A 27516-nucleotide genomic window follows, 5' to 3' on the forward strand; every position below is an offset into this window, starting at 1 on the left:
GAGCCCTCCGGGACCGTCCCCCTCCCGGTACCTGCGGGCACTGGGAGCCCGGGCAGCGGCGCGGCGCGCCGGGCCGGGGTGGCGGGTGGCCCCGGGGACTCGAGAAGCAGAGGAGCCGGAGCCTGGACGGGATGAGAAGGTGACGCCGCCGGGGGGCGCCACTCGCTTTGTGGGGGAAGATGCTCGCCTACTGCGTGCAAGATGCCACGGTGGTGGACGTGGAGAAACGGAGGAGCCCCTCCAAGCACTATGTGAGTTGCGCCCCCACCTCACCCCTGCTGAGGGCTGTCCGGGCACCCGCAGGAAGGGTTCCCCGGGTGGCCCCTCATTCTGCTAAGTGCTCGAGCTAAGTGCCCACAGGGCAGCCTCATTTGTGGAGTTTTCTTCTCGGTGCTGTGATCTCCAGGGAAGCCTTTTCTGTTCCTCCTCCACTCCCCCTCCCTGTATTCTTTTTTTGGCATTGGAATTGGCAAGTGGCTGCCTCGTCTGTTACACCGGTGAAGTCATCTGCCCTCCCGAGCTTTGATAGATGAGGACCCCCTCCCTCCAACCCGGGGAGCATTCGTCAGAATCTCCCTGAGAACCTCTGTTGGGGGAAGAAAAAAAAAAAAAGCATCTTCCTTGGGGCTCGGGTCGCTGGGGCTCACGCAGCCCGGGACGCTTTTAAAGGCGAAGCCTCACTCTGCCTCCGAGGTTTGCTTCAGCCTCTCCTGTGAGGGGCAAAAGGAAGTCGCTGCACCCCTTGCCCCACCTCCACCCTCAGCACTGAGCTTTGATTTCCTCCTTAAAGTCATTGTGTCAGTCGGCGTGAGGAGAACTGTGGCTTTTCCTTTTATCCCTCCTCTGGACGTGACCCTTAACTGGGTTCATTTCCTCTTAAGTGATGCTCCATCTCCAGACAGGAGGAGGCAAATGTTTGCAGTGGTCTCTGAGGAATGGTCGCCGCCCCTCCCCCTTCCTTTCCAAAATTTAATGAGAAGGGGCTAAGGGTGACTGGGCCCAGCTCCTCCGGGGTCTGTGTGACACGTCCCCCTTTCATCTCAGCCAGCCCTGTCTTCCCATCCTTCTCACCTTAGGAAATAAACACGGTGTCCTTGAAGCCTGGGGACGCCTGTCTAAGCATCTCTGCTCTTGTACTTGAGAAAGAAGAAACAGACATACAGCAGTGCATCAGTCAAAGCACAGAGGTCTCTGGGACAGCAGGGCTGCATGTTATTTGCAAATTAGACATTTAAAGAGGGAATTTAGAATGCTCCAAGCATTAATTTTAACAATTAAAACAGGCTGTTAGTTGCTGCCACGGACTGCACATTGATCTCTGGAAAAAAAAAAAAACCAAAACCAAACCCACTGCCTTTGAGTCCATTCTGACTCATAGCAACCCTCATTAGGTTTCCTCCGAGGCAGTAAATCTTTATGGAAGTAGATTGCCTCGTCTTCCTTCCACAGAGTGGCTGGTGGGTTTGAACTGCCAACCCTTTGTCTAGCAGGCAAATGCCTTATTTTCCTGTTGGAAGGGGACAGGTTTGTACTCGGGTTTGTGCTAATCTCCACCTCAGGCTACTTTCTACCTTTATCACCAATAGCTCTGAACTTTGAGTTTCTTTACAGTTGAGCCAGTGGGGATGGGCTTAGGCTGTGGAAGAGGTAAACCTGGAGGCTGGCCCCATAACCAGGCAGAGAGCTAAGTGCCCATGGGGTATGTTCCCTGGCACGATCAGGAAGCCCTTCCTTTTGTGTTACCTGGTTGAGCAAACCTTTCTCAACTGCCGTTTCAAAAATCTGCTTCTTTGGGAGGCTTGGGTAACCAGGTAGCTCTGCTCTGGGGACAGATGTCCATTTCTGCATTGTCGGGCTGATGGAATCAGCCTTCCTAACCTCTTTTCTCAGATGTCGCAGGCTAAGTTTCTCTTTTCTAGTCTTTGGTTAAGGTTGGCCCTGCTTTCAACAGATAGCACTCTCTGCTCTGAGACCCAGGCAGGTGCTTGTCCGGCTGTGAATTTTAGGTGAAACATTAAATTTGAGCTCTGGCCAATTGTGTCCAAGATTACTGATGCAGGACAGACTGGGAACAAGCCAAGAGTGTTGCCAAGGCAACCAGGGACTCACTGCAGGCAGTACTGAGAGATGAGGAAGAGCTTGGGCTCTGAAGTTAGATGGATGGTCTTGTTCAAAGCTTCTCTGCCATTTAGTAGCCGTGTGATCTCAGGCAAGTTGTTTAACCTCCTTGGGCCTCTATTTCCTCATTTTTAAGGTGAGGAAAGAATAGTACCTACTTCATGGGACTGTCAGGAGAATTAAATGAGGTGATCTCTGTTCACCACATAGCCTAGTTCCTGCCATGTAGTTGTTGTTGTTGTTGTTATGTGCCGTCGAGTCGGCCCCGACTCATAGCGACCCCTCCTTGGGTTTCCGAGGCAGTATCACTACGGAAGTAGGATTGCCCAACCTTCCTTCCGAGGAGTGGCTGGTGGGTTTGAACCACCAGCCGTCTGGTTAGCAGGCAAGTGTCTTAGCCACCATGCTACCAGAACTCCCTGCCATATAGTAGACTCATTAAATAATAACTTATTATTCATGAAATTATACTAAAAAAACTACTTTTCAAAATCAGCTGTTGATCTGGCAAAAAGGAAGAAAGATTTTGGCTTGAAAGATTGATAATAACTTGTTTTATGTGAAAAATGCAAAAGAAGACCTATCCTGTTCCCTTGAAATGATCATTGCCTCCCTTTTTATGGACACAGTGTTTCCGGTGACATCTCCACTTCCCATGTAAGAATCAATGACATTATGTTTGGGCAAGGAGTGATGTCACTGAACAGATGGGGCTGTTCAGAGCTTTGAACTATGATTCTGGAAAACAATTAAGGAAGAAAGTATTATAAACTGTGGAACCATAGAGCTTGCTGGGACCCAAAGACTCTCTGGCTCAATCTTCTCATTTTACAGATGAGGAGATTGAGAATCAGACTGAGTAATGTACAACACAGATCGTCACAGCACCTGATGTGACTAGCCTATCCCCAGAGTGTGAGTTTTTCTCATCGAATGTACCCTAAGACTGGGGTTGACTAAGAAGACAAATATCTGGTGGCTGCAATGTTCTTACACATGGGTCATGAATGCGTAACATAAGGAGAGGGTGCTGAATAACAAACATTGTTCAAGATGCCTGACAGGGGCAGGAGGAGCCGGTTTGGGGAGACTGTGGCCTCTGAGCCTTAGGTTCTCCTCCTCTCTTGGCCCTTGTACAGTGGACACCACACACGAGAAGTCTTCTGGGTAAGGCACTCTGGTGTGGTTAGCTGGCAGGACACGCTGCACCCAAGTCACGTATGCTCTGGAAGCCCTCTACACTCGAGAATCATGTTCCCTTTCCACCTCTCCTCCACTGATGGCTAATTCTGAGTCTGTGGTTTGGTAAATTGCAGGGCAGAGAGGTTTTATGGGATGTGCGCATTAGCTGGAACAAGCTGACGAGAGACCTGGGGCTCAAGCAGGAGGGGCTCTGCTGACCCCAGAACTCAAGGAACACACTGCCAAGGTTCTCTCAGGAGGACATCAGGCAAAAGCTGTGCTTATCCCTAGGATAAGAAGGCGCTACCTAGTCACCAAGGTCTTGCACTCTTGGTCTGTTTATGAAAAGACAGACAAGTAACCGCCATTGTTTGGATGGTGCTATCTGCCCTTCCTTGGCTTCCTTCCTCTTTGCCAAGCTCCTGCTTGGGGTGGGGGTGAGGGGGCAGCTGTTGGTTAGGTCAGCCTCCCTGGCCTCCTCTCCTAGCTTTTATGAGATCGTAAGTAAACTGAGGCTTTGCCTGAGATGAGTTGTCTTTAAAATAGGGCTAGATGCAAACTACAGATTGCTTCATTGGCAAGTTCTCCTATGGGACACAAGTTCAGGTCTACATAATTCTTTGTGTCCACATGGCATATGCAGGTGTATGTCAGGGCATACGGTGGTGGAGAGAAGCACGTTTATCTAAAACAAGCAAGAGATTATTTCTGTTTGGATTTGGAAGGCGTTGTGCTTTCACAGTCGTTTCCTTTCCTGATTGTTTACTTCAGACAAATACTAGTCATGAATGTTCTGAGCCTCCACAGGACCCTTTTAGGAAACAAAGGATAACCAGTGGCAGCCGTTACCATCCCTACTCCAGGCATGGAGCTGAACGCTTAGCATGCATTATTTCATACGATCCCTACATTCCTACTGGGTAGACTTGGTGTGGTTCTTTTATACAGACGGGCTAACTGAGACTTGTGGAGGTAAACCACCTTGCTAGAAGGTCTCCCAGTTACTATAAGGCAGAGCTGGGATTTGAGCTCAAGTCAGTCTACCTTCAAAGGCAGATATGAACCTAAAATGGGACCCTTCTCAAATACGGTCTGGCTGGGGAGGCCAGGCTCTGACCTGTATGACAGCAAGAGAGTAATGCAGGGTAGTATTTGAGGGCTGCCTCATTGTCTGGGACATTCGCCAAGTGCCATGTGGGTGAGTTTTTAACGGACAATGGAAAGAGATCACTGTGGGGCAGGATGAAGGGAGCAAATCCAGGATGATACCTCCTGGTCCAGTGACCGTTGGGGTGATAAATTAAGGGTGTGGAGATAATGCATTCTCCCACATGTTTACATCAGCACACACTTGAGTCTTGGTCCTAGGACTCAGTGACTTTTTTTAGGAGGTGGCTCCAGCCTCATTAGTTTCTCTGCTCTTTGCTTTTTTCTCTAAATCCCTAGTCTGAGAATCGAGCCCACAAAGGAGTTAGGATGTACAGCTGCAGCATGAAAAGGGTCTTATTCAGGGCTGGTTGCATTATGGAGTAAGTAGAGTTGGGCAGATCGGGGTTCAAGTTCTGCCTCTGATACTTCCTAGCTGTGTGACCTTGGGCCAATCATTCTGAGCCTCACTTTCCTCACCTGTAACCTTTTGGGACATTGATCTGAGATAATTTGGGTAAAGCATCTATCTTTCCCAAACCTGGCCCCCCTCATAGGCACTCAACATATACATAGTTTCAGTTTTGTGTTCTAGACCACCAAGACACTGAAGTACATTCAGGATCTGGTAGGTGAAGCTGAAAGGAAAGGGAAGACTGAGGCAAAAAAGAAAGGCCCAGCTGTTCACAGTCTGAAGGGAAATTGGGCCACATGTCCTATGGAAAACACTCAACAGAGATGAGAAACAGAGAAACAAGGTGCAGCTGTTCAAACCTGGAGTGGTTCCTGGGGCTGAGCATTGGGATCTAGTGTTGGCCTTTTGGAAGAGGTAAGTTGGGAAGGAGAAGGGAAGGAACACAGATTGGGAGAGAGGAGTAGAGAGGGTGCACCAGGTAAGGGCAAGGTCAAAGAGGATCCTAGTCCTAAGGTCAGAGCCACATGTGAGTCAGCACTCTGATCTGCATGCGTTCTCTCTCTCGCACGCATACAAGCACATACTCACACAGAACAGTTTCTTCTTCTGCAGAGAGGGAAGTGACCTAGGGGTGATTCACAGGCTTGACAAGGCTCGTGGAACAACCAACCACATCCTTTAAGGCTGTTGGAATGGGGAGCTCAACCAGCCATTTATCATGGCCCAGTTTTCAGATGAGTGAGGGTTTTGGAGGGGGGGTGGCAAATCAGGTTTGGAATCACCATGTGGAGTGGCAGGCAGAGGGGAGAAATAGGGAAGGGAAAAATAAACCTATTTGATGTCATAGGAGACTGGCTCCAGCTCCAGAAATGTAAGTGCCAGCTGCTGCATTTTCAGAGGGATGTGCTGGGGCCAGAATAAGTTAGTGGACAGTGGAGGCTGAATTAGTGGAGGTTAGGATGTCTGACTTTGGGTCTGAACAGCAGCTTCTGGAAATTACCTTCTAATTTCCTCAGCCTGAGTCACTGACCATAATATTTCTTGGCCAGAAACAAATCTAACAGGCAACTCTGTTCTCTTCTGCCTCTTAATTAGCAAAATAAAACAAATAATGGGGTGATGCAGTAGTCATACTTACTCCTTTGAGTTCTGAGAATCCAGGAAAGAGATCATGGATGGTTCAGGATAGGGTTCCAGAGAACAGGAAGGACAAGGGGCGTGTGTGGGAAATGATGTGGAGTTGCAGGCTTTGGAAATAGATTCTGAGCAAAGGCCAGAGATGTCCTTTGCCATGGAATTTGCCAAAAATAATGGAAGCACCCAAGGAGGGTGACCAGCTTTTCTCAAGTCTGATTCTCAGAGCTGTGTGTTACTTCCCACCTGGGTCAGTCACAGGAAGGCAGGTAGATGGAGAGGACAGGGACCTGGACATAAGGGTGAGACACAGGAAGTCCCCTCTCATGCCCTTGTGTAACCTCCAGGCAAGTGGTCACATCAACAACAGGAACTGAGTCCCTACTGTGTGCAGGGTGCCAGCCAGAATCCAGTGAGGGTGTCAAGATGCCCAGTGAGGAGAGCAGAGGAAGAGTACCTACTATGTGCCAGGCAGTGCAAAAGGTGGCTTATAGAAAACCAAACCCAAAACCTGTTGCTGTCAAGTTGATTCTCAGTCATAGCTACCCTATAGGACAGAATAGAACTGCCCCATAGGGTTTCCAAGGCTGTCTCTGGTAGCATAGTGCCTAAGGCACTTTACTGCTAACCAGAAGGCTGGTGGTTCAAACCCATCAGCCACTCCTCGGAAGGAAGGTTGGGCAATCTACTTCCATAGTGATACTGCTTCGGCAACCCAAGGAGAGGTCGCTATGAGTCGGGTCCAACTTCACGGCACATGACAACAACAACAACAACAGTAGTCATTATGGAAGCATACTGCCTCATCTTCTGCAAAGTGACTGGTAGGTTCACACTACCGGCCTTTCTTTTGGTGAGTAGCCAAGTGCTTAATTGCTGTGCCACCAGGCTTACAGAGGGGATTTTACTAGAGCTTTGTAACAAACACCCAAGGTAGTTAGGTGTTGTATCCCTGTTTTACAAATGTGGAAATTGAGCTCTGAGAGTTTGTGTGATTCTTGGAGTAATTCAGTGGCAGGGCTGGGGTTCTCACCCCAGCTTCTCACAGGCCAGGAGCATGCTGGTTTCTTTCCACACTGGAATTGCGAGGTGAGAGACAGGCCTAACCGATGTGTCAGGCCAGCCCCTCCTGAGAGCATGAGAGGTGTGTCGGGCAAGGCTGTGCTGTCGGAGAGCACGTGTCTCGTCAAAGATTCCCTGGGCCGGAATCCTGTCTCCACCACTTACTAGCTGTGGGACCCAGTGTAAGTTTACTTACCTCTCTGTGCTTTAGTTTCCTCACCTGTAAAAAACAAACAAATAAACAGAAAATATGGAGAAATAGGAGCAAACTCATAGAGTTGTGGTAAAGATTAAATAAATTGAAAAAGGTGAAGAGTTTAGAATGATTCCTGGCATGGATTGAGTGCTTCCTAAATGTTTCCTATTATAATGATTAAGTCCTAAAGCTATGCGTTGGAATCTACTCCACTTAAGTAGGTTTAAGCCGCTCAGAGAAGGGAGAATGCTCCATGAACTGGAGTTTTCCAGGAAAAATAGCTGGAGAAGGCAGGCTATATGATGGGCCTTGAGGCATGAGTAGGATTTGGGTGGGAAAGGGTTTGGAGGAGGGAAATGACATTCAAGCAAGGGAAAAGCAAAGCTTCTGAGAACCTCCAATGGCAGCTGAGGGAATTTCAAAGTTTACTGTGTAGGCATCTCTGAACCTTTCTCTCCTCTCAAGGAGTGGGAGCTGGGAGCTGATTGTCACCACTGGGTCCTTCTGGTGGGCTCCAGGGCTGGCTCTAGGGTTCGTGCAGCTATGGCTGGGACAGAGCTACTTAAAGACTGGAACCTATTTTCTGGTCCTGCTTTGGGCTCTTTAGTTGATTGGCTGGAGCCCTCTGTTTACAGCTCTTACTCTGAGGGGTCAGGCTGCCTCATAAAAGTTGATTACACTGTAAAGGTCTTAGGGAGAGAGGGTTGAGGAGGAGGAGACGAGAAGACAGAGGGGAGAGTGGCTGCTTCGGGCCTGGCGGGGCTTGATGGAGCTACATAACTCAGGGGGTGGGATGATTCCCACCCACATCCCCCACCACTGCCACTGAAGTACCCTGTGACAAGAGAGCTCCTGTCCTTGTAGGATCTGGGGGCTAATGCTAAAAAACAGAAACATTCATGCAAATGTTGCCTTCAACTTCAAGATCTATGTGAGTTCGTTTTAATTTTAAATACAGTGCTTCAGGCTACCTCTTCATTTCACGCACACTCCCATACAGCCCAGTAAACCTGATCTGTTGCTGGTGACCTTATGTAAATGGTCCCTGGTCCTTGGTGTGTTTGAGTCTTGTTTCGGCTCTTGTGTCAGTCCACCTCGTGGAGGGCTTCCCTCATTTCCTTTGATCTACTGCTTTACCAAACATGATGTCTGTCTCAGTTACCTAGTGCTGCTATAACAGAAATACTACAGGGGTGTGGCTTCAACAAACAGAAATGTATTTTCTCATAGTTTAGGAGCTCTGGTGATGTAGTGCCTAAGGCATTTGACTGCTAACCGGAAGGCTCATGGTTCAAACCTTGCCACTCCTCCAAAGGAAGATTGGGCTATCTATTTCTGTAGAGATACTGCCTCGGAAATCCAAGGAGGAGTCATTATGAGTTGAATCGACTCAGCAGCAGTGACTTTGGTTTTAGGATTAGAAGTCTAAACTGAGAGCACTACCTCTGAGAGAAGGTCCTTGTCTCTGCAGCTTCTTTTCCTTAAGGTTCCTTGACATTCTTTGTATGGTGTGGCATCTGTCTTTGCCCATTTCCCCATCTGTGCTTCCTTGCTTTTGTGCCTAATCTTCTTTTCTATCTCAAAAGTGATCGGTTTAAAACACCCCTTACACTGATACAGTCTCATTAACCTAAAAGAAAACCCTAGTCCCAAATGGGATTATGTCTACCAGTATAGCTTTAGGATTTACAACACTTATTTTGGGGAACAAATTTCAATCCATAGCAATGGCCTTCTCTAGCATCTGGTCTTTCCCCATATGTGCAAAGTAAGTGAGCTCAAGTCTTGCCATTCTCCCTTCTAAGGAACATCATGGTTAGAGTCCTTTTAAAATTAATTCTTTAGGGAGAAAACAACAGCTAACACTTCTGAATGCTTTTTACTACATGCTGAGAGTTTTATGTGGATGTGCTCAAAACACTCCCCTGAAGCCTGTACCCACATGTTACGGGTGAGGATGCCGAGGCTCAGAGATTTTAAATGAATTGCCCAACACCACGTAGCTAATCAGTTGCCTTGGAGGAGCCAGCGCTGATCCAGGCTTGCTGGCTCCAAAGCCTGCCCTGTTGCCACAGAGACCCAGCAGCCTCTAATAACACCTGTTCTAGTTACAACTGGGGAGACTGAGTGTTCTGGTTACCTAGTACCACTCTGACAGGAATATATCACAAATAGGATGGCTTTAACAAACAGGAGTTTATTCTTAAAATTTGGAGGCTTTAAGTCCAAGTTCAAAGTGCCAGGCTCTAGGGGCTGGATGAAAGCTCCTCAACCTTGGGTTGTAGCTCTGCCTCCTGTTCCCGGCCCACTGAAGCTGGAGGCTTTTCTTCACTGAGCTGCTGGCTGCTGAGGCTGATAAACCTGGGGTTGACAAGTAAAAAGGCACAGTCCTGATGTTACCAAACCACAGGGCAGGCCATTAATTTAAGTCCATTGAAAGTCCCAAGGTTGGCAGAGCATGGCAGGCTGCTGAACAATGACACGGCTACATGCAGGGTTCATGGTACCATAAGCTAGAGACCATTCCCAAAGCTGTTTCTTATATACAGGAAGCAGTCCACATCCCTAAAGCAGCCACTCAGCTTTTTGTGGTAGATCTCAGCATGGAGTTGATTACCGGTCTCATCATGGGGAGTAGCTACCACCAGCTGCCTAGCCACTCAACCAGGCCCAACCAAGTTGACATACAACTTTAACTACCATACTGAACCTGTAAGAGATTCAGCCCAGAGCCTGGCTGGGTGGCTTCTCAAGCCCTGAATCCTTCCATGTGTCACCTCCCCCTTTCAGACTTCCATGTGCTCATGTAGAAAATGGGGCTGTTGCTTCCCTTATGGGCCTGCCCCACAGACAGGAGGCGAAGCTCGTGGTGGGGGTGGGGCATAGGAAAGCTATTTTGGAAAGCACTAAGCCCGGGGGAGCTGCTGGGTAGTACAACAGTTAATGCACTTGGCTGTTAACCAAACAATGGAAAGAAAGTACAAGTCCACATAGAGGTGTGGACACTTAAGAAAGGCCTGGTGATCTCCTTCTGAAAACTCAGTCACTGGAAACCCTGCGGCACACAGTTCTGCTCTGACACACGTGGGTCACTGGGCGTCAACATCAACTCCACGGCAACCGGTGAAGTCCAGAAAAAATCACTGTGAGAGGGGCTCCACGACTCCTCAGTCTGGTTTCTTAATCATTTGGGTCCCTGACCCTCGGGGAATTTTTGTACGTCTGCCTGACCTGAGAGCATCGTAGCCACAGCTGACTTGGGACCCCTCAGGTCCTTAGTGAAGTCATTGCTCCAGAGAACCAGCGCCTCTGGGAACAAACTGCACTTGGCTTCTTTCCAAACTGACCATTTTTGTGAACGAGAAGAGACAGCTATTTCCAGGCCCATCTCTCCCTGCTGTTACCTGAACAGAGGAAATGACAGCCAGGCCACCGAGCTAGCCAGCAAAGGGAAACAGCTGTGCATTCTGCCCTCCACTCGCCTGCTTTTTCTGGCCTTTTGGTGTCATTTCCTTCTGGCTGGTGAGGAAGCCACCCTCCTGGAGCCAGGGTGGAGGCAGGAGAGGTGGGGATGGGGATGGGAGCCGGCTCCCTTCCTCTGTGTATCAATGCAGCATAAATTACCGAGGTCTCCAGGGCCACCTAATCTGGCTCTGGGATCCCTGGAGCGTGAACTTCAGACCTGCAGAAATCCATCACTCTTATCAGATCTGAAGGCAACTCCAGGAAGTAAGGGGTGGGGCTTCTCCTGCCCAGTGTGGGTAGTGAACTTGCAGGGTGTACCAGGTGAGGTAAAGGATTGAATGGGTGTGGGCTGGCTTGCGCTTTTGCCTATCACTGTCACCATGTGGTCCCTAGTAGGGGGCCCTTCCTGTTTACTTTTGCTAGGAATATTCTCACTTGGTAATAGTTGCAGGAGACCCTGACCCTATCATGGTGACTACCATCCACTAAATCCCTGTTTTCTGCCAGGCATTTCACTTCTGGTCTCTAATCCTCACTCAGCCCTGGAAGTATGTATTTATTTTGATTCTTAATTTACTTCTACACTTTTTTTTGGAAGATAGATGTTTTTAACCGTTTTACATATATGGAGACTGCAGTTGACCCCTCGGTCGCATGTTAGTGAATCACAAACCCAGGTATATTTAACACCCTCAGCTCCCCAGTCTGTGCCTGGTTTCATACCGTCGCTGTGCCTTACACACTTGGTCCCTACCAGGGGTAGCAAGGGCTCATGTTGACCCAACATGGTGTCATCCCATGCAGTGGTGCTCTTTGTTCAGCAGTCCTGCCTGGCTGCCCTTGCCCACCTGAGGGTTCTGAGTGTAAAGGGATTGTTTCTGTCATTTGAAGTGACTGCTTTGTAAACTCTTTTCATGGCAGGCCCAATTCTGACCCAGCTTTATTCCGTTTCCTGATGGCTCAGGCCCAAAGGGCTATTTTAAGGGACTCGCCTGTGTGGGAGAATTTCTCCCTGTGACAACAGAGGAGGAGGCCTGGCGGGCTTGGCATGGTACTGGCAGTGGGCTCTGAGAGAGTGAAACTCCTCCCCGATTCTGCCTCCTGGACTGCAGCGTATTAACTGAGCCCTCAGCATGGTGTCTGGCACCCGGAAGGGACTCCATCATTTGTTGATGAGGGCAGTGGTGGCGGCCCAGGGATTTCTGCTGGACAAGCCCTTGTGGCTTGGCAAACTGGTCCATCTCTCACAGAGTTAAGGTCTTTATACCTGAACTTTGGTTTCAAACCTGTCACCTTTGAGTTAATTCCAACTCAGAGCAACCCTACGGACAGAGTAGAACTGCCTCACAGGGTCCCTAAGGCTGTAAATCTTTATAGAAGCAGACTGCCTCATCTTTCTGCCATGGAGCAGCTAGTAGGTTTGAACAACTGACCTTTCAGTTAGCAGCTGAGCGCTTAAACACTGTGCCACCAGGGCTTCTAATCTCCACAGTTACTCTAAAAAGTGAAATGTTATCATCATCTCTGTTTTATAGATGAAGAAACGAAGGCTCAGAGAGGTGCGGCATCTTGCACACTGTTACTAGCAGCTGCTGGTTTCCTAGGGCTCTGGTAGCATAGTGCCTAAGGGACTTGACTACTAACCAGAAGGCTGGCGGTTCAAACGCACCAGCCATTCCTTGGAAGGAAGGTTGGGTGATCTACTTCCATAGTGATACCCCCTCAGAAACCCAAGGAGGGGTTGCTATGAGTCAGGTCCAACTCAATGGCACATAACAACAACTACAAGCCATAGCAAAATACAGTAAAACCTGCGAAAGCTGGAACCTGTGTACGGTGGAAACCTGTCAGAGAACGAAAACTCAAATATTTTCCATTAATAGAGAGCAATAGAAGTATGACTGTAGCCTGTGAAATGCAGAAAGCTTGTGAGATCTAGAAAAGAAAGCAGTCAGAAAGCTTGTGAGATCTAGAAAAGAAAGCAGTCCCATTGAGTTGTGGTTCTCCCAGGTTTTACTGTACCACTAATTGGGTGGCTTATAAGAACAGAAATTTATCGTCTCACAGTTCTGGAGGCTGGAGGTCCAAATCAGAGTGTTGGTTGTGTTGATTCTTTTTGAGGGCTCTGAGAAAGAAGCTCTTCTGTGCCTCTCCTAGCTTCTGGTGGCTCCCGGAGGTCCTTGGCCTACAGCTACCGCGTTACATAACATCCTTCCTTTGTTTCCCTGCCTGTATGTATCATCTCCTTTTTTAGAAGGATACCAGTCATGTAGGATTATGACCAACCCTGTTCCAGCATGAAGGAGTCCTGGTAGTACAGTGGTTAAGCACTCAGCTGTTAATGGAAAGGTTGACAGTTTGAATCCACCCAGTGGTTCCACATGTTAAAACAAGATGCTGACAGCATTTCTCTGTTCTCTCTGCACCCCATCAGATCCGAGTCTCTGTGGCTGTTTTATCTCTCTCTGCTCCATGCACCATGGGGGTCTTGGCCCTTGATTAGTGGCTCTGGTGAGGTCAGGAAGGCACAGAACACTGCCTTGGCTCTTAAGGAAGGGAGTGGGCCAAAAGGGGGTGCAGTGTAGTGAGCATTCCTATAGAAGGCTGAGGATACCCTGCTTTGCCTGACAGCTTCCAAGAGGCCAGGGGGCAAGGGAGCTTGTCACATGGGTTCCCAGATAAAACTTCAAGGGTCTGGATTAAACCCTGAATCACCTGCCCACTCTGGCCTTCCCCTCCAAGCCCCTACATTAACTAACATGTGATGTAGTTGGAGTTGGTCATTGGGATAAGATAACAAACCTCTCGCATGGAGAGTGGCAAGGTCTGGCCTCTATTTTGGGATTCAGATTTTTATTCCTCTTGAACAGTCCTAGCCCAGGGCCACTTTTGAAGGCCTGGCTCTTAAGACACTGGCTGCTAGGGACTCTGTGTCCACCACGGGGATGGTGGAAAGGGCAACACTGTGGTTGGGTGCAGGGGAGAGGTTAGCCTGCTGCTTGCTCAGGCAAAACTGGGCTCTGGCAACTAGAATAAGCCCTGCTTGAGGGACTCAGGTACCAGCAAGTGAACATTGAGGGCAAGAGGATGTGGGCCAGGTAGGGGCTCGGGCTGTGAAGCTGGCTGTGAATCACAGCTCTGCCTCTTACTAGTTTGTTTGCTTTGGTCAAGTTTCTTTACCTCCATGGGCCTAGTTTCCTAATATGTAAAATGTGACTCTAATACTGTATTGCCCACGGGGTTGTCACTCTCCATAGTGCCTGGCACATGGTAGATGTTCAGTAAGTGGTAGCTTGTTGTTATCCTCATTATCATGATCACCATTCATGATTTTGAGTTTTTGCCACCTCCCACCAGCTTCCCTGACTTTTCATTTTATTTATTTATTTTTATTGTGATTTGGGTGAAGGTTTACAGAGCAAATTTACTTTCCATACAGCAGTTCACATACACTTTGTCTCATGACATTGACCACCGTTTACCACAATGCAACAGCTCCCCTCCCACTTCCTCCCCATAGTTACCTCTTCCCTGTGTCCATCCCTCCATGCACTCCTGCCCCCTGAGCTGTCTCCCTGTGGATAAGCAACCCTTCCTTCTCCCATGATTGTTCTCTCCAAGGGGTGTATCTATTTGAGGTAAATGTTCAACTCATATGCCTGTCTTTTGTTTGGCTGAAAACCACAGGTGTGGGTTCAATTCCAGATCTGAAGGGCAGCTAGGGGCCATAGTCTCAGTGGTTCCACCAGGCTCTATCAGACCAGCAAACCTGGTCCCCTCCCCCTTTTTTTTTCCTCCAAATGATTCTGAGTTTTGTTCCACATTGTTCTCCCTCTCTATCAAGGATCTCCTACATAGATCCCCTTCCAAGTGGATGACAGTGGTAGCCGAGCACCATCTACTTCTTCTGGTCTCATAGTCGTATAGGCTGCAGATCGGATGGTGTACCAGTTGCTAGGACTAATTGTTTCCATGAATTTTGGTTTTCTTCATTCTTCTTTGCTCTGGACGAGGAGAGACCCATCGTTGCATCTAGATGGCAGCTTGCTAACTTTTAAGATCCCAGTTGCTACTCACCAAAGTAGGAGGTGGAACAATGTTTTGTATAGTATGTTATGCCAATTGAGCTTGATGTCCCTTGCGACTATGGTCCCAAGCCCGTAGGTTCAACTACTCGGTCCCTCTGGGTAGCTGGCTGTGACCAAGCAGTGACCACAACCTTGCCCCTTGTCAGCTCTACTATACACCTGAGAATTCTGATCATTCACATGAACTTATAGGACCATTGTCTGCCAACCCTATATATGTTCTTGGATACACTCCCCGTTTCATAGACATACCTAATTGTTCAGCCTGTCCACCCATATATCCACCCATATACCCATGTTTGCCTTCACTGGCAATGCAGTACTGTATGTGCAAAGGGGTTCATATTTGTTGTCTGTACCTCCCATGTACCTCTCTATGTCTTTCTCATCCTCAATGCTGCCATATTGGTCACTCACATTTGGTACATTGCCCTTCTCTTCACCCAAATCAATACTTATCTCTATCTATCTGACAGTGTTCCCTCCCCTCCCCTCCCACCCCTGGTAACCAACAAAGAAAATTTCCTTCTATAGATAAACCTTTCCTTAACTTTTACAATAATGGACTAATACAATATTTGTCCTTTTGTGATTGACTTATTTCATTCAGCATAATGTCCTCCAAGTTCATCCACGTTATGCAGTGTTTTGCAGATTCTACATTATTCTGCAGTGTTGCATAATATTCCATTGTGTGTATGTACCATAGTTTGGTTATCCATTCCTCAGTTGATGGACACCTAGATTGTTTCCATCTTTTGGCTATTGTAAATAGTGCTGCGATGAACATGGATGTGCTGACCTTTCACTTTAGAACAACAACTTCCTGTTTCTGAATTTTTATAATGTTTATTGTTTGTACCCCTTATTTAACACTTAGCAAGAATGACTGTGGCTTATTCGGTTTTTGGCAAGCCTGTGTCTTGAGTGCCTGATTGCTGGAAAAGCCCCTAGAGGGACCGACCTTGATCTGATACATAATCATATTCATTCATTCATATACTCACACAACCAGTACTTGAATGTCCCTAAGCACTGGGAGCATAGCAGGCAGATACAAATCCTGCCGTTTGGGAGGCTGAAGAGATGCAATAAACAAACAAAATAGGTAAAATAATGGTGTGTTAGATTTTTTTTTTTAAGGTTTTATTTATAGAGGGTAGCCAGGGACAGCCCTACTGTATAGATGACTTTTATTAGACCTGAGGGAGGTGAGAGAATAAGGCCTGGGGGGAAAGTAGTTGAAGGAGAAGGAACAGCAAATGCTAAGACCCTGAAGTAAGATCATACCTTCAGGGAAGAGCAAGGAGACTGGTTTGGCCTGATGGAGTCAGTGATGGGGGGCTGGGAGTAGAACAGTACAGGGGAGAGTCAGTCCGGGAAAAGAGGCTGCAGCTGAGGGTGCACTGCTCGGCAACAAGGCTTCCTCTTGATATCTTAAAGACCAAAACAGGCCAAAACATTGGGGACTGTCTCCTCTGAAGAGGAGACCTTCAGGAAAGAGGGACCCAGACCCACCATCAGGCATGTCATGGCGAGAAACTGCAGGGCTGCAAAGGCAGTGCACAGGGTAGAAAGTCTCCCACACCCACCGTCAGCCATGTCATGGCTAGAAACTGTAGGGCCAGGGGGCAGTGCACAGAGTAGAAAGTCTTCCTGACCAAACATTAGTCTTGTACCTACTGTGTGCAGGATACCATGATGAAAGCCGTATCTGCAGCTGGGAGCCACAGGGGGGTGAGCCACAGGGGGGTGAGCTCCACTGGGTCCTTTCATCTTTAGCGCCCTCTCCTCTTGCTATCAGAGGGTCTGGATCACAGTAGGTCCCCAATCAGTGTGATAAATTCCCTGATGAAGGCTTCCTTCCCTTAAAGCATCTTCTTCCCACTTCTGTTTTTTTTAAGTACTGCAGCTTTTGAAGTGGTCGCTATGAGTCAAATCAACTTGATGGCCGTGAGTTTTTTTGTTTTTTGTTTTGCAGCTTCTAAACTTAAAATTGTGGAAATTGGTTGTCTGGAACTCAAAATACTTGGTGCTATTGATATTATATTATGAATGTATTAAGATCCTCAGGCCAGTCCACCAAAACTTTTCTTATTCATGGGATACATGGAATTAGAGTACCAAGAACCAGACAGACATGTTTAGTTCACCTCCATTATGCCTGAAGTGAATTTTGTGGGCTAGCCTGGGAAGCTAAACTCTATCTAGGGAAACTATATCCCCATGTTCACAGTAAGAAGAAAACTCCAAGATTAAATAATAATAATAGCAACAACTAAGGCTTACAGGACACTAATTAGGTGCCAACCACTATTCCAAACACTTTACTTAAAACCCTACAAGAAAAACACTGTTATGGTCCTTACTTTACTGATGAAAAAACAGAGCCCCAGTGAGGTTAATTAATTTACCAAACTTCCAGGCAGCGGGGCTCCTAAGTTCTTAGGGAAACTTCTAGCTCCCTGGACTTTGAGGAAGCCTGGCCACAGCCCAGATTGACTGAGTTTAGAGCTTACACACTGGACACTCATTAGGTATCGGGGAGAGCAGGGTTAACAAGTGTCAGAGGCAGGAACAGAAGCCACGGGTGGCAAACACAAGCAGTCCCTCTTCCCCAGACAGGAAAAACCATTTGTTCCTGGAACCTGACCCTGCAGGGGGTAGGCTTGCTGTATGAGGTGGTCTTCCTGGACCATTTACAAGTCCAGCACTTGGGGCTGGGGGGCTGGCTGAGAGGACACAGTGTTTATTGGTGGAGGCCAGATTAGGGTGTCTGGCAAGATTCTTTTGTCACTTTGACCATTCAACTCACACTGAAGCCCAACAGGTGGCCGGGACTGTAGCTTTAGCTGGGGCGGCCTCCCCACCCTGCGCTGTTCAATTTATTGTTGGAACGAGATGGGTTCTAACTGGTCCTTCCCTCTTCTTGGCCCCAAAATAAACAGCAGCTGTTGTCGGCTTTGCTGTCTTCTGCTGGCTGCCCGTCTGTCAACAGCCCTGGGCTCTTGCTCAGTCCTACCCTTTTTGGGTTTGGGGGCTCTTTAGCTTTGGGGTGTGTGTGTGTCTGTCTGTCTGGCGGCTGCCTTGCTGGTCTACCCTGGCTTGCCCTCTTTCCCGAGCATCTCCAGCCTATTGACCCCTCTTGCCCTACAGTGAGAGACAGGCCTATGCAGTAGCCACAAACTCAGGGTTTCAATGTCAGATTGTGTGTCCTTGGGCGGGTACCTTACCCAGCTTCAGTTTCCTTATCTGTAAAATCAACTCATGGTGTTTGTCTCACAGAGTGGCTTGAGGGTTAAGACAGATGATGTAAAGGCATCTAGAGTGGGGTGGTTGAAGTTGGAATGCCTCAGTTTGAACCCCAGGAGCCCTAGGACCTTGGGAGAGGTACTCAGCTCTCTGTACCTCAGTTTTCTCATCTTAAAAAGGGGATAATAAAAAGCATCCCCCAGGGTTGTGGTGGTGAGGATGAAGGGGATTAATAGTGTAAAGCCAGCACAGAGTAAGAGCACAGTGAATTGACAAAATGTGTTGGTTCCTCTTGCCGGATAAAGCAGAACCAACCCGAGTTCAAACAGCCCTCAAACGAATCATTGGTGCATGTGTATCCAGGGCTGACAGACTGATTAGTCTCCTCACCTGACTTTGGGACCTGTGTTGCTGAGTGAATTTGCTTGGCTTTGTTTTGAGGCTGGGACCAGAACTTCCACTTAAGGGAATGGGGGTAAGGGTGGGGGGTGGAACTGGTTACAAAACAGGATGGAGGCATGCAAAGGAGAGCTGGGATTTCTAGCACCTTTGGCAGGGGTTCTGCTGATGTAAGAAATGAGAAGCCCCTCCGAGCTGAGGACCACGTGGGCTGGTGGGCAGATCTCTGTCACGGTGCAAGCAAGCAGGGATGTTCTTCCACCCGCTCTCCGCCACCTCCCTGGGTGCTGACAGCCGCGGGCCAAGTCACTTTGGCTTTTCCTGGCTCTGTACTCTGGGAAACTCTCGTTATCTTTGGTTTTCCTTGCTTTTACCCTCCCTTTTGGAAAGATTGCACTGAGAACCCTCATTCAATCATCCAAACTGAAAAGTCATCATTCTCCCAAAGACAAAAACAGCATTTGGCCGTAATTGTGTTGGGCCACAGTGTGCCAGGTGCCACTACGGCCACATCAGCCCCTAAATAATGAGACCTTTGCTCAAGAGGGAGCATTTGCACTCCCTGCCCCCCGCCCCCAGTCTGGCCCTTTAAGAGGGGTGGCTGGCTTGCTGTCTTGTCTTCTCAGCCTCGGTCAGTTCTTGTTCAAGGAGAAGCAGCAATGATAGTTCTAATCCCAACATTTTGGGGTGCTGCCTCCTGATGGGGGTTGTTCTGGTTACCTAGTGCTGCTCTGACACAAGTATACCACAAATGGGATGTCTTGAATAAACAAGGATTTATTCTTACAGTTTGGAGGCTTTAAGTCCGAGTTCAAAATGCCGGGCTCTAAGGGCTGGGTGAAAGTCCCTCAACCTTGGGCTTCAGCTCTGCCTCCTGCTCCCGGCCCACTGAGGCTGGAGACTTTTCTTCACTCAACTGCTGGTTGCTAAGGTTGACAAACCCAAGGCCGACAAGTAACAAGGCACAGTCCCAGTGTTACCAAACCACACGGCAGACCATTAATTCAAGTCCATGGAAAGTTTCAAAGTCGGCAGAGCATGGCAGGCTGTTGAACAACAACACAGCTACATGCGGGATTCAAGCGTACCACAAGCTACAGACCGTTCCCCAAGGCTTCTCCTTATATACAGGAAGCAGACCACCTCTCTAAGGCAGCTACTCAGCTGCTCACAGTAGATTCCACCATGGAGTTGATTACCAGTCTCATCATGGGGAATACTACATCCAGCTGCCCAGCCACTCAACCAGGCCCAGCCAAGTTGGCACACAAACTTAACTACCACAGGGATGGAGAGGAATGTAGCAAAGTAGCTTAGAGCAGGGGCTCTGGAACCAGATTGCCTAAGTTCAAATTTGAACTCTACCAGTTATTGCTGTGTGGCCTTGAGCAAGTCACTGCTGGACCTCTCTCTGCCTATACTTCCTCTCCTGTAAAATGAAGGATAATAACAGTTCCTTCCTTATTGGATTGTAGGGAGGATTAAAGGAGATAATAAGTATAAGAGCACTTAATAACAGTGCAGAGTTAGCACTGTACAACTGGTGCTGCTCATGTCTGAGCTGACATAGCAGGTGGGCTTGGCTTCCCATCAGGCCCAGAGCCTCCGGGGCCTGCCAGATATATATTTAGAACTCTTCTTAGGGCCATGTGGTGTTTGTGACCGCGACATCTCAGATGAGCTTATGGAATGTTCTAGAGGAAGGGGGAGTGCAAAGATTCAGACCAACAGGAGATTAAATCCCAACTGTACCATTTCCTAGCTGAGTGCCTTTGAGGGAGTCCCTTATCCCCTCGCAGCTCAGTTTCCTCAGCTAACCATACCCATGAGTTGTAGGTTTTTTCTGAGAACCAGAGATGGTATAAGGCTTCCAGGTGTCACGTCCTTCATGGTGACCATTTAAATAGCCATAGGCTAGGCAAAGGGAATAAGGAAGATGGGTAGGGGGCCTCCAGCTGACTTCTCTGGCTGGGAGCTTGAGTTAAACTTTTCCCCACGTCTCTTGTGAGCAGCCTCCGAATGTTTACTGTGGCAGGGCTGAAGGTTCAGACTGTCATGGCAGCCTCCCGTGTTGCCAGACTCCTCACCTACATGTCCCACTGACTCCTCCGAGGGACCCAGCTAGGAAGTGCTAAAGCATCCTGCCTGTTTTACAGGTGGGGAGGGGCTGCTGCAAGTGTGGTGCACACCGTTGATGCCCTGCCCTAGGTCCCACAGCTCCCCTGTGTCCACCTGCAGCTCTGTAACAGTTCCGAGCACACTGACAGCTTCCCACCTCAAGCTTTCAAGCATTTTTGCTTCTCCGTATGAGGGTCTCCTCCAGCCCTGTGGCACCATGGAAGCTTGCTCTGCCCAAGCAGGGACGCCTGGGACATGCCAGAGTTGGGGTGAGGGGGAGTTGTTATCCCTTGGAGTCACCCTCAATGAGTGGGAGGGAAGCTGATGTCACTGCTATCCAGAGGGAGCACCCCAACCTCACCACTGAGCCTCAGATGCTCAAGGTGGAAAGCTACTCATTAACACACCTTTATTGGCCTCTATCTTTTCCTTGTCTCGTTTTCCTCATCTCCTCACTTGAGTTTCCTGGGTTCCCCTCCCTAATGGAGCCTGCACTCGAGCCCTTTTCTAAGGGTCTGCTTTGGAGGAACCCAAACGAAGATAGATTTCTGCTGGCAAGTGGTAGAGCCAGGACTGAAAACCCCTGTCTGTGACTTCCTGTCCCCAGGCCCCTACTGCCATTTTGGAGGTTTCTGTGGCTCTCTTTATAGAGAAATCAGAAAAGAGTCTTATTTGATAAAGCAATTTTTTACTAAGAAGAGGACAATTCCAGAGTGAGTCAGAGTGTGCAAGGCTAAGGAATGCTTGATAAATACAACACCTTGTAGGCACTCATCAGGAAAGGGTCTCAGTCAATGCAGACAAGACCAGGGGAAGCTGGGCTTTTGAAACATGGGAATCTGACCATATATAGACTTGTCTCAGAAAGAAAAGAAATAAACAAGGGGCTTATGGATAAAAGAGAAATCTAATCTCTCCACTCATCACAGGTCAGGCTGGAGGAACAGTGTTAGTGCCTGAGGGAACAGAGGTGAAGGAGCTGCTGGTCTCTGTGCCTGGGTGCAAGGTTACACACGTGAGCAAGACAGTCTTACGTGTTTGTCGTAAATTTCCTATCTGTAAAATCTGGTCAGCAGGCAGGAAATTGGACATTATGAACTTTTATGCTTCTTGTAACAATGTTGGAAATTGTAAAAAGACTGGATGTCCTTATAGATGGTGAAGGCATCTTTCAGAAAATAAAGGGAGAAAAGAAGGAGGGGTGTATGTGTGTATGTGTGTGTATGGTGTGTTTGGGGCTGTGTATGTAGCAAAAACTATGTAGTTATTGCCCATCAGACATACTCCTGGGGTCACCTTCTGTCCTTGAAAGCTCCTTGTGGTCAGGCTCGGGACCCGCAAATGTTTAGATTTTAGTTTAAAAAAAGTTTCATAGATGCTGCAAAAACGGCAAGGAGGCCACATGTTCTGACCTCCTCTAACCCTACAAGGGGAAGGCAGGATTACCAGCAGTAACCCAAGGCCTATTACTGCAAGGCCAGACATGCTGCCTCCCTCCAGCCCTTTCACCAACCGTTCCTCCCAAAGCACCCACCACCTCTCTCCTGGGTTCGATAATTCACTGCAGTGGCCACACAGAACTCACAGATTATGGGGTTTATTAGGGAAGCACCAGGCTACAACTCAAGTTCAGGAAGAACGCTCAGTCTCTCTCCCAGCCCAACGTCCCTCAGCCAACAGTCTCTCACAGTCTCTTTCCCAGCAGTGCTGGTCCCTCGGTGTCTCACTCAGCAACGCGTGTCTCTCGCGTCTCTTTCCTAGCAGCACGTGTCTCTTTTAGGGGCGCGTGTCTCTTTCAGCAGTACGTCTTCCTCCACCAGCAGTCAGAGAGAGTTCTGCCTCCAGGAGGCCTCCTTTTGAGCCCGCAGGGTGGTCAAACTAGCCAATCATAACATCAGAACTCTAAGCACCTAAGAGAGAGTGGGCACCTCCCAGAACATTGTATTGTGCCACGCCCAACAGAAATAACCCAGGTGGATAACATTTACAATCAGCTCCTCAGTTGCTCATTCCACCACTGAGTTTACAATGACTTATGGGTAGAAAAGCCATACTAAGTAATTTACTACACTGCAGATACTCACATATATTCTCTCACAGTACCAAAAACACCAAACTCACTGCCATCAAGTCGATTCCAACTCACATCGACCCCTATTGAGTTTCCGAGGCAGTAAATCTTTACGGGAGTACATTGCCCTGTCTTCCTCCCACGAAGCGGCTGGTGGGTGTGAACTGCCAACCTTCTGGTTAGCGGTCAAATTACTTAGAATAATTACCCTTTATTCAGCACCTCTTCCGTGCCAGAAGGTTTGCATAGATCTCATTTCACTCTTGCAAAAGTTGTATTACTCCCATTTGGTAGATAAGGAAACTGGGAATCAGAAAGTTATGTCACTTAGTCACGGTTACGCAGCTAGGAAGTGGTGGAGCTGGGACCCGTCCATCCTCTTAACTTCCACCCTCTACTGCCTCCTGGAACTGTGTAAGGTGAGCTGATTGGTGAGATTCTGCTGCGGCTTTGCACATGCAGAAAGGGCCTCCCTCTGGACCCAGGGCACTTGCTCTAGAAACATCTGGCTTTAGTGGAGGCCAAGAAGGAAGTGTGGGGGACGGGAGGGCTGGGCTGCACGAACTCGGCTGCTGTAGGCGTGTTGGGGAGGATCTGATTCCAGGGAAAAGTTGTTCTGGCCTAGAGCGGGTAAAGGTGGAGGGGAGACCTCCAAAATGTAAGGGGAGAACTGGGGCGGGGCAGGAAAAAGCTAGAGAAGTCCCTGGGTTCACCGCCCTGGGCCTCAAGGAGAGAGGATGGTGTAAAACATTTTGTTTTGGTTAGGTGAGGAACCTCATGCCTAGTTTTGATCCCTTGAGAGCAAGTGTCATTCGCCCTCCTGTTTGTTACACAGTCTGCTCTCTTGATTGTGCAGAGGTGACATATTCACACGTGTGGGGATAAGAGTACCACAGATCTGTTTTGAGTTATCTGTTAAGTGACTTAACCTCTAAGAAGGGAATGGGCAGAGAGACAGACCTTCCCAGCCTGGATTCCTGAAAGGAATAGAGGGGGCGGACATCTTGGCAATGTGCACTCTTGGCAGGCAGAGGCAGTGGGGCCACTGGGATTGCCTGTCTGCTCCCATCCATGGGCATTCAAATCAGACCAGTGGGAAATCCCACGGAGGCTGCAATGCCACACGTGCATCTAAGTGGGACGTATGGGATTTATTCATGGGGCTCAGATACCCTTCCTTTCCCACAGCTACTAGGATCCAGCCAGACTAATGACTCTGAAAAATTTGGAGAAGTTTCCAGCATCCGTCAGAACTTTAAAGGACCACTTCTGCCCTGCCTGGTAACCCTAATATCAGCCTAAGTGAACTCTGGGAAGCAGGCAGGCTCATGAATTTTCAAAAGACCAGTTCCGAGCCCCAGTACTAGCACCTAATACAAGGTTAACCTGGGTATAGTGGCTTGGCTCCCTACTGACTTGTATTCGGATGTGGGATGGTGTGGTGCAGGGCAGGGGCTAAGGATGGTGAGGCTTCTGGAGCCCCTGCTCCAACACCCAAGCCGAGTGACTGGACAAATCACTTATTCTCCTGAGTCTCAGTTTCCTCAAATGGAAATGGGGATAATAAAAGTGGCACGAACCCATGGAGTTGGTGGCTGGGATGGAAGCAATGTAATGGTAGAGACACAGGAAACACTAGGGGCTTGGGATCTTTGCTGAGTGCCCCAAGTGATGGTTGCAGGTAGCCTGCATTCATGAGTCAGCACCCTGTTTTGAAGAAGGGGATAGTTGAGATATAATTTGCATGCCATCCAGTTCACCCATTTAAATGGTGTGATTCAGCAGTTTTTAGTATATTCACAGAGTTGTGCAACCATCACCACCGTCAATTTTAGAATATTTTTGTCATCCCCTCCCATAAGCCCATTAACAGTCACTCTTCATCCCCTTCCCCCCAAAAGGCTCATAGCAACCCCTCCTTGGGTTTCCAAGGCAGTATCACTATGGAAGTAGATTGCCCAGCCTTCTGGTTAGCAGTCAAGTGCCTTAGGCACTATGCTACCAGAGCTCCCACCTCTGCTCTAGGCAACCACTAATCTACTTTCTATCTCTGTGGATTTACCTTTCCTGGACACTTCATACAAATGGAATCACACATTGTTTTTTTTGCGACTGTTTCAGTTAGTGTAACATCTTCAGGTCCATCCACCGTCATCCCTTTGGATGGCTTGTGGGGTGGACGTGGTTCATTCATTTCTCCTGATGGCTGAGGAGCCCCGGGCATAGACTCTCACTGTGGCTCCCCGCAGGGGTGGCCCATGGTCCTGAGTGAGGTTCCACTGGAGCACTTCCTCCCTGTCCTGTGGAGCGTGTGCATTTTCCCTCTTACCCAACCACCTTGAAGCTGGCCAAGAATGAGTCTTTCGGGGGAACATTCAACTCATCTGCCATTATTCCCATTACTTCTTCTGGTCTGGTCAGCAACTTGGGGGAAGGGTGGAAACTGCAGCAAAGCCTTTACTGATCTGTCTCCTGGGATTCTTTTTCCTGGAGGGGGTGGGGAGAGAATTTAAAAAAAAGTATCTTTATTTGTTTTTAAATATCGACTAACTCCCTAGCCCCTTACTAAGTTCTGGTGAATGTTGCTGGGTTCTTGGTTATGCTCTCTTCCCTCGAGACGCAGGGTCATGGGACTTCCCTTTTCGGGGCAGCTGGTGGAGAAGTTGCCAAGTGTTTTGGAGTTCCCTGCATGTAGATTCACTGCATTATTTTTCCTCTAGCTAGGGCTTGTCCAGTGTAAAACTGGAGAATCCGTTAGGAGGTGTTCAGCTGCAAGTAACAAATCCCAGCTGAAACCATCTTAAACTATACGGAAATTTATCATGTCACGTACAAGGCAGTTCAGAGGTAGAGTGGGCTTCAGGGGTGATTCAGTGCCTCACTGATGCCTTTAATACCTGAGTTCTTTCCATCTCTCCACTCCACTCCCTTGGGGGAGTTTATCATATACAGTTGACCCTTGAACAACACGGGTTTCAATTGTGTGGGTCTACTTATGTGTGGATTGTTTTTCAAGATATGGATCTTGGAGAAATTTAAGAGCTGATAGATAACATACAGAGGAATTAACAGAAAATGACTTGATGGAGATGAGTCATTAAACCAGTGCCAGATGATGAGGAAGAAGCCATAGAAGAAGCAGTCCCAGAAAACAGATTGACATCAGACAATCTGACAGAAGTGTTCGATTATCCAAGACTGCTTTTCACTTCTTTTATTACATGGACCTTTCTATGATACAGGCACTAGAACTAAAGCAAATGGTGGAAGAACAATTGGTACAGAATAGAAACATTTTTAGAGAAACTAAAAAACAAATACAGAAATTATGATGTATTTCTATAAAGTTTCACCAAGTGTGCCTGCTTTTCCTGACACCCCTTCCACGACCCTTCCACCTCTTGTGCTACCCCAGACACAGCACGACCTACCCCTGTCTTCTCCTACTCCTTAGCCTACTCAGTGTGAAGATAATGAGAGTGAAGATCTTTATGATGGTCACTGCCACTAATAGCAAACAATTATCATTCTATACAGTCACTGCCACTAATAGCAAACAATTATCATTCTATACAATTAATAGACTGACCTATTGTGTATGTGTGTGTATTTTCCTGTGAAAATCTAATAACAGTGTGGCAAGAACTGTGTTAACTGACTGTTCAGGTTATCAGTAAAACTTCCAGTCAACAGTAGGCTATTAGCAGTTAAGTTTTGCGGGGTCAAAGTTATACTTTGATTTTTGACTGCATGAGGGATCTGTGCCCCTAACCCCCATGCTGTTTGAGAGTCAACTGTATTAGGAAGAGTTGTAGCATCAGCAGGTTGTGGTCACTTTCTTGGGAAATCATCTTCTTTCCTTTCTACTCCTATAGACACCACTCTAGCTCAGGCTTTAAGTCTTGGACACTAGGCACATCCTAACTCGTTTCTGGCCTCTAATCTGTAGTCCTGACCCCCAATCGCTCTAGTATACTCATGCCATAATAATCTTCTTGTGGTGGTACTGCTTTGATTGGATCACTTAACTGCTGAAAAACCTTCAATGGCTCCCTATTGCTTGGCAAATTGAATTAGCTTCAGGAAGGAATTTGGGCTTCAGTAGGGTAGGAGCACTGGATGGGGGGAGGGAATGACGTGGAGACTCCCTCCTTGCCCTTGTGGAACGGAAGATCTACAGGAGAGGCCCCAAGATGGTAGCTAAGCATGGTGAAATGAGTGCTCTGTGGACATATAAAATCAGGTGGTGTGGAAGCTTCCAGAAGGGAACTGTTCACTTTAAGGACCCTAGTGTGTGAGCTGTGAGTTCTTGTGCATGACATTATGTACACATGAGTGGGTGTGTATCTGTTTTAAGTAACTACTTACTGTGTACCTGGCACTGTTGAGTGCTTTCCAAGTACTACTTCATTTAATCCTCACAACAATCCAATGAGGGAAGTATCAACACTTTCCAAAGAGGGAAGGGACTTAACCAGGGCGGCACAGCCAGGGAATGGGAGGGCTGGGATCAGAGCTGGGGTCCGGGGCTCTGAGCTTGTGCTCTCAATCCTTAGGTTTTGGAGGAAGCAGGAAGGAGGGAGGCCTGGAGAGGCTGTGTTAAGCGCAAACAGACGATGGGGAGCAGAGAGGAGCCCCAGTGGTAGAGTTTGTGGTATGTGGGATATAAGTCAAGCTGGAATGGGGCATGCAGCAGGAATGTGAGGCTTGGGAGTTTAGACTTCCCTGCAAGCACGGGGAAGGAGCTCTGGTGGCATAGTGGGTAAGGCAGTCTACTTCTGTATAGATTTACAGCCTTGGAAACCTGATGGCGGTTGCTGGGAGTCAGACTACTTGATGGCAGTGGGTTTGGTTTTTTTTTTTTTTTTTT

General features: G+C 48.1%; 1 protein-coding gene across 1 annotated transcript in view; it reads left to right on the forward strand.

Annotated features, from left to right (window-relative positions):
- Positions 1-179: 179 nt before the first annotated feature.
- SH3PXD2A (SH3 and PX domains 2A) overlaps positions 180-27516 on the forward strand; it is a 282207-nt gene continuing 254870 nt past the window's right edge. Inside the window, exon 1 of the mRNA XM_042780829.1 lies at positions 180-251. Coding sequence (XP_042636763.1) covers positions 180-251 — 72 coding nt within the window. The remainder of the gene's footprint in view (positions 252-27516) is intronic.

The sequence above is a fragment of the Orycteropus afer genome, unplaced genomic scaffold (genome assembly GCF_000298275.1).
Source record: "Orycteropus afer afer isolate SDZICR_OR568_19922 unplaced genomic scaffold, OryAfe1.0 scaffold00064, whole genome shotgun sequence".
NCBI classification, from domain to species: domain Eukaryota; kingdom Metazoa; phylum Chordata; class Mammalia; order Tubulidentata; family Orycteropodidae; genus Orycteropus; species Orycteropus afer.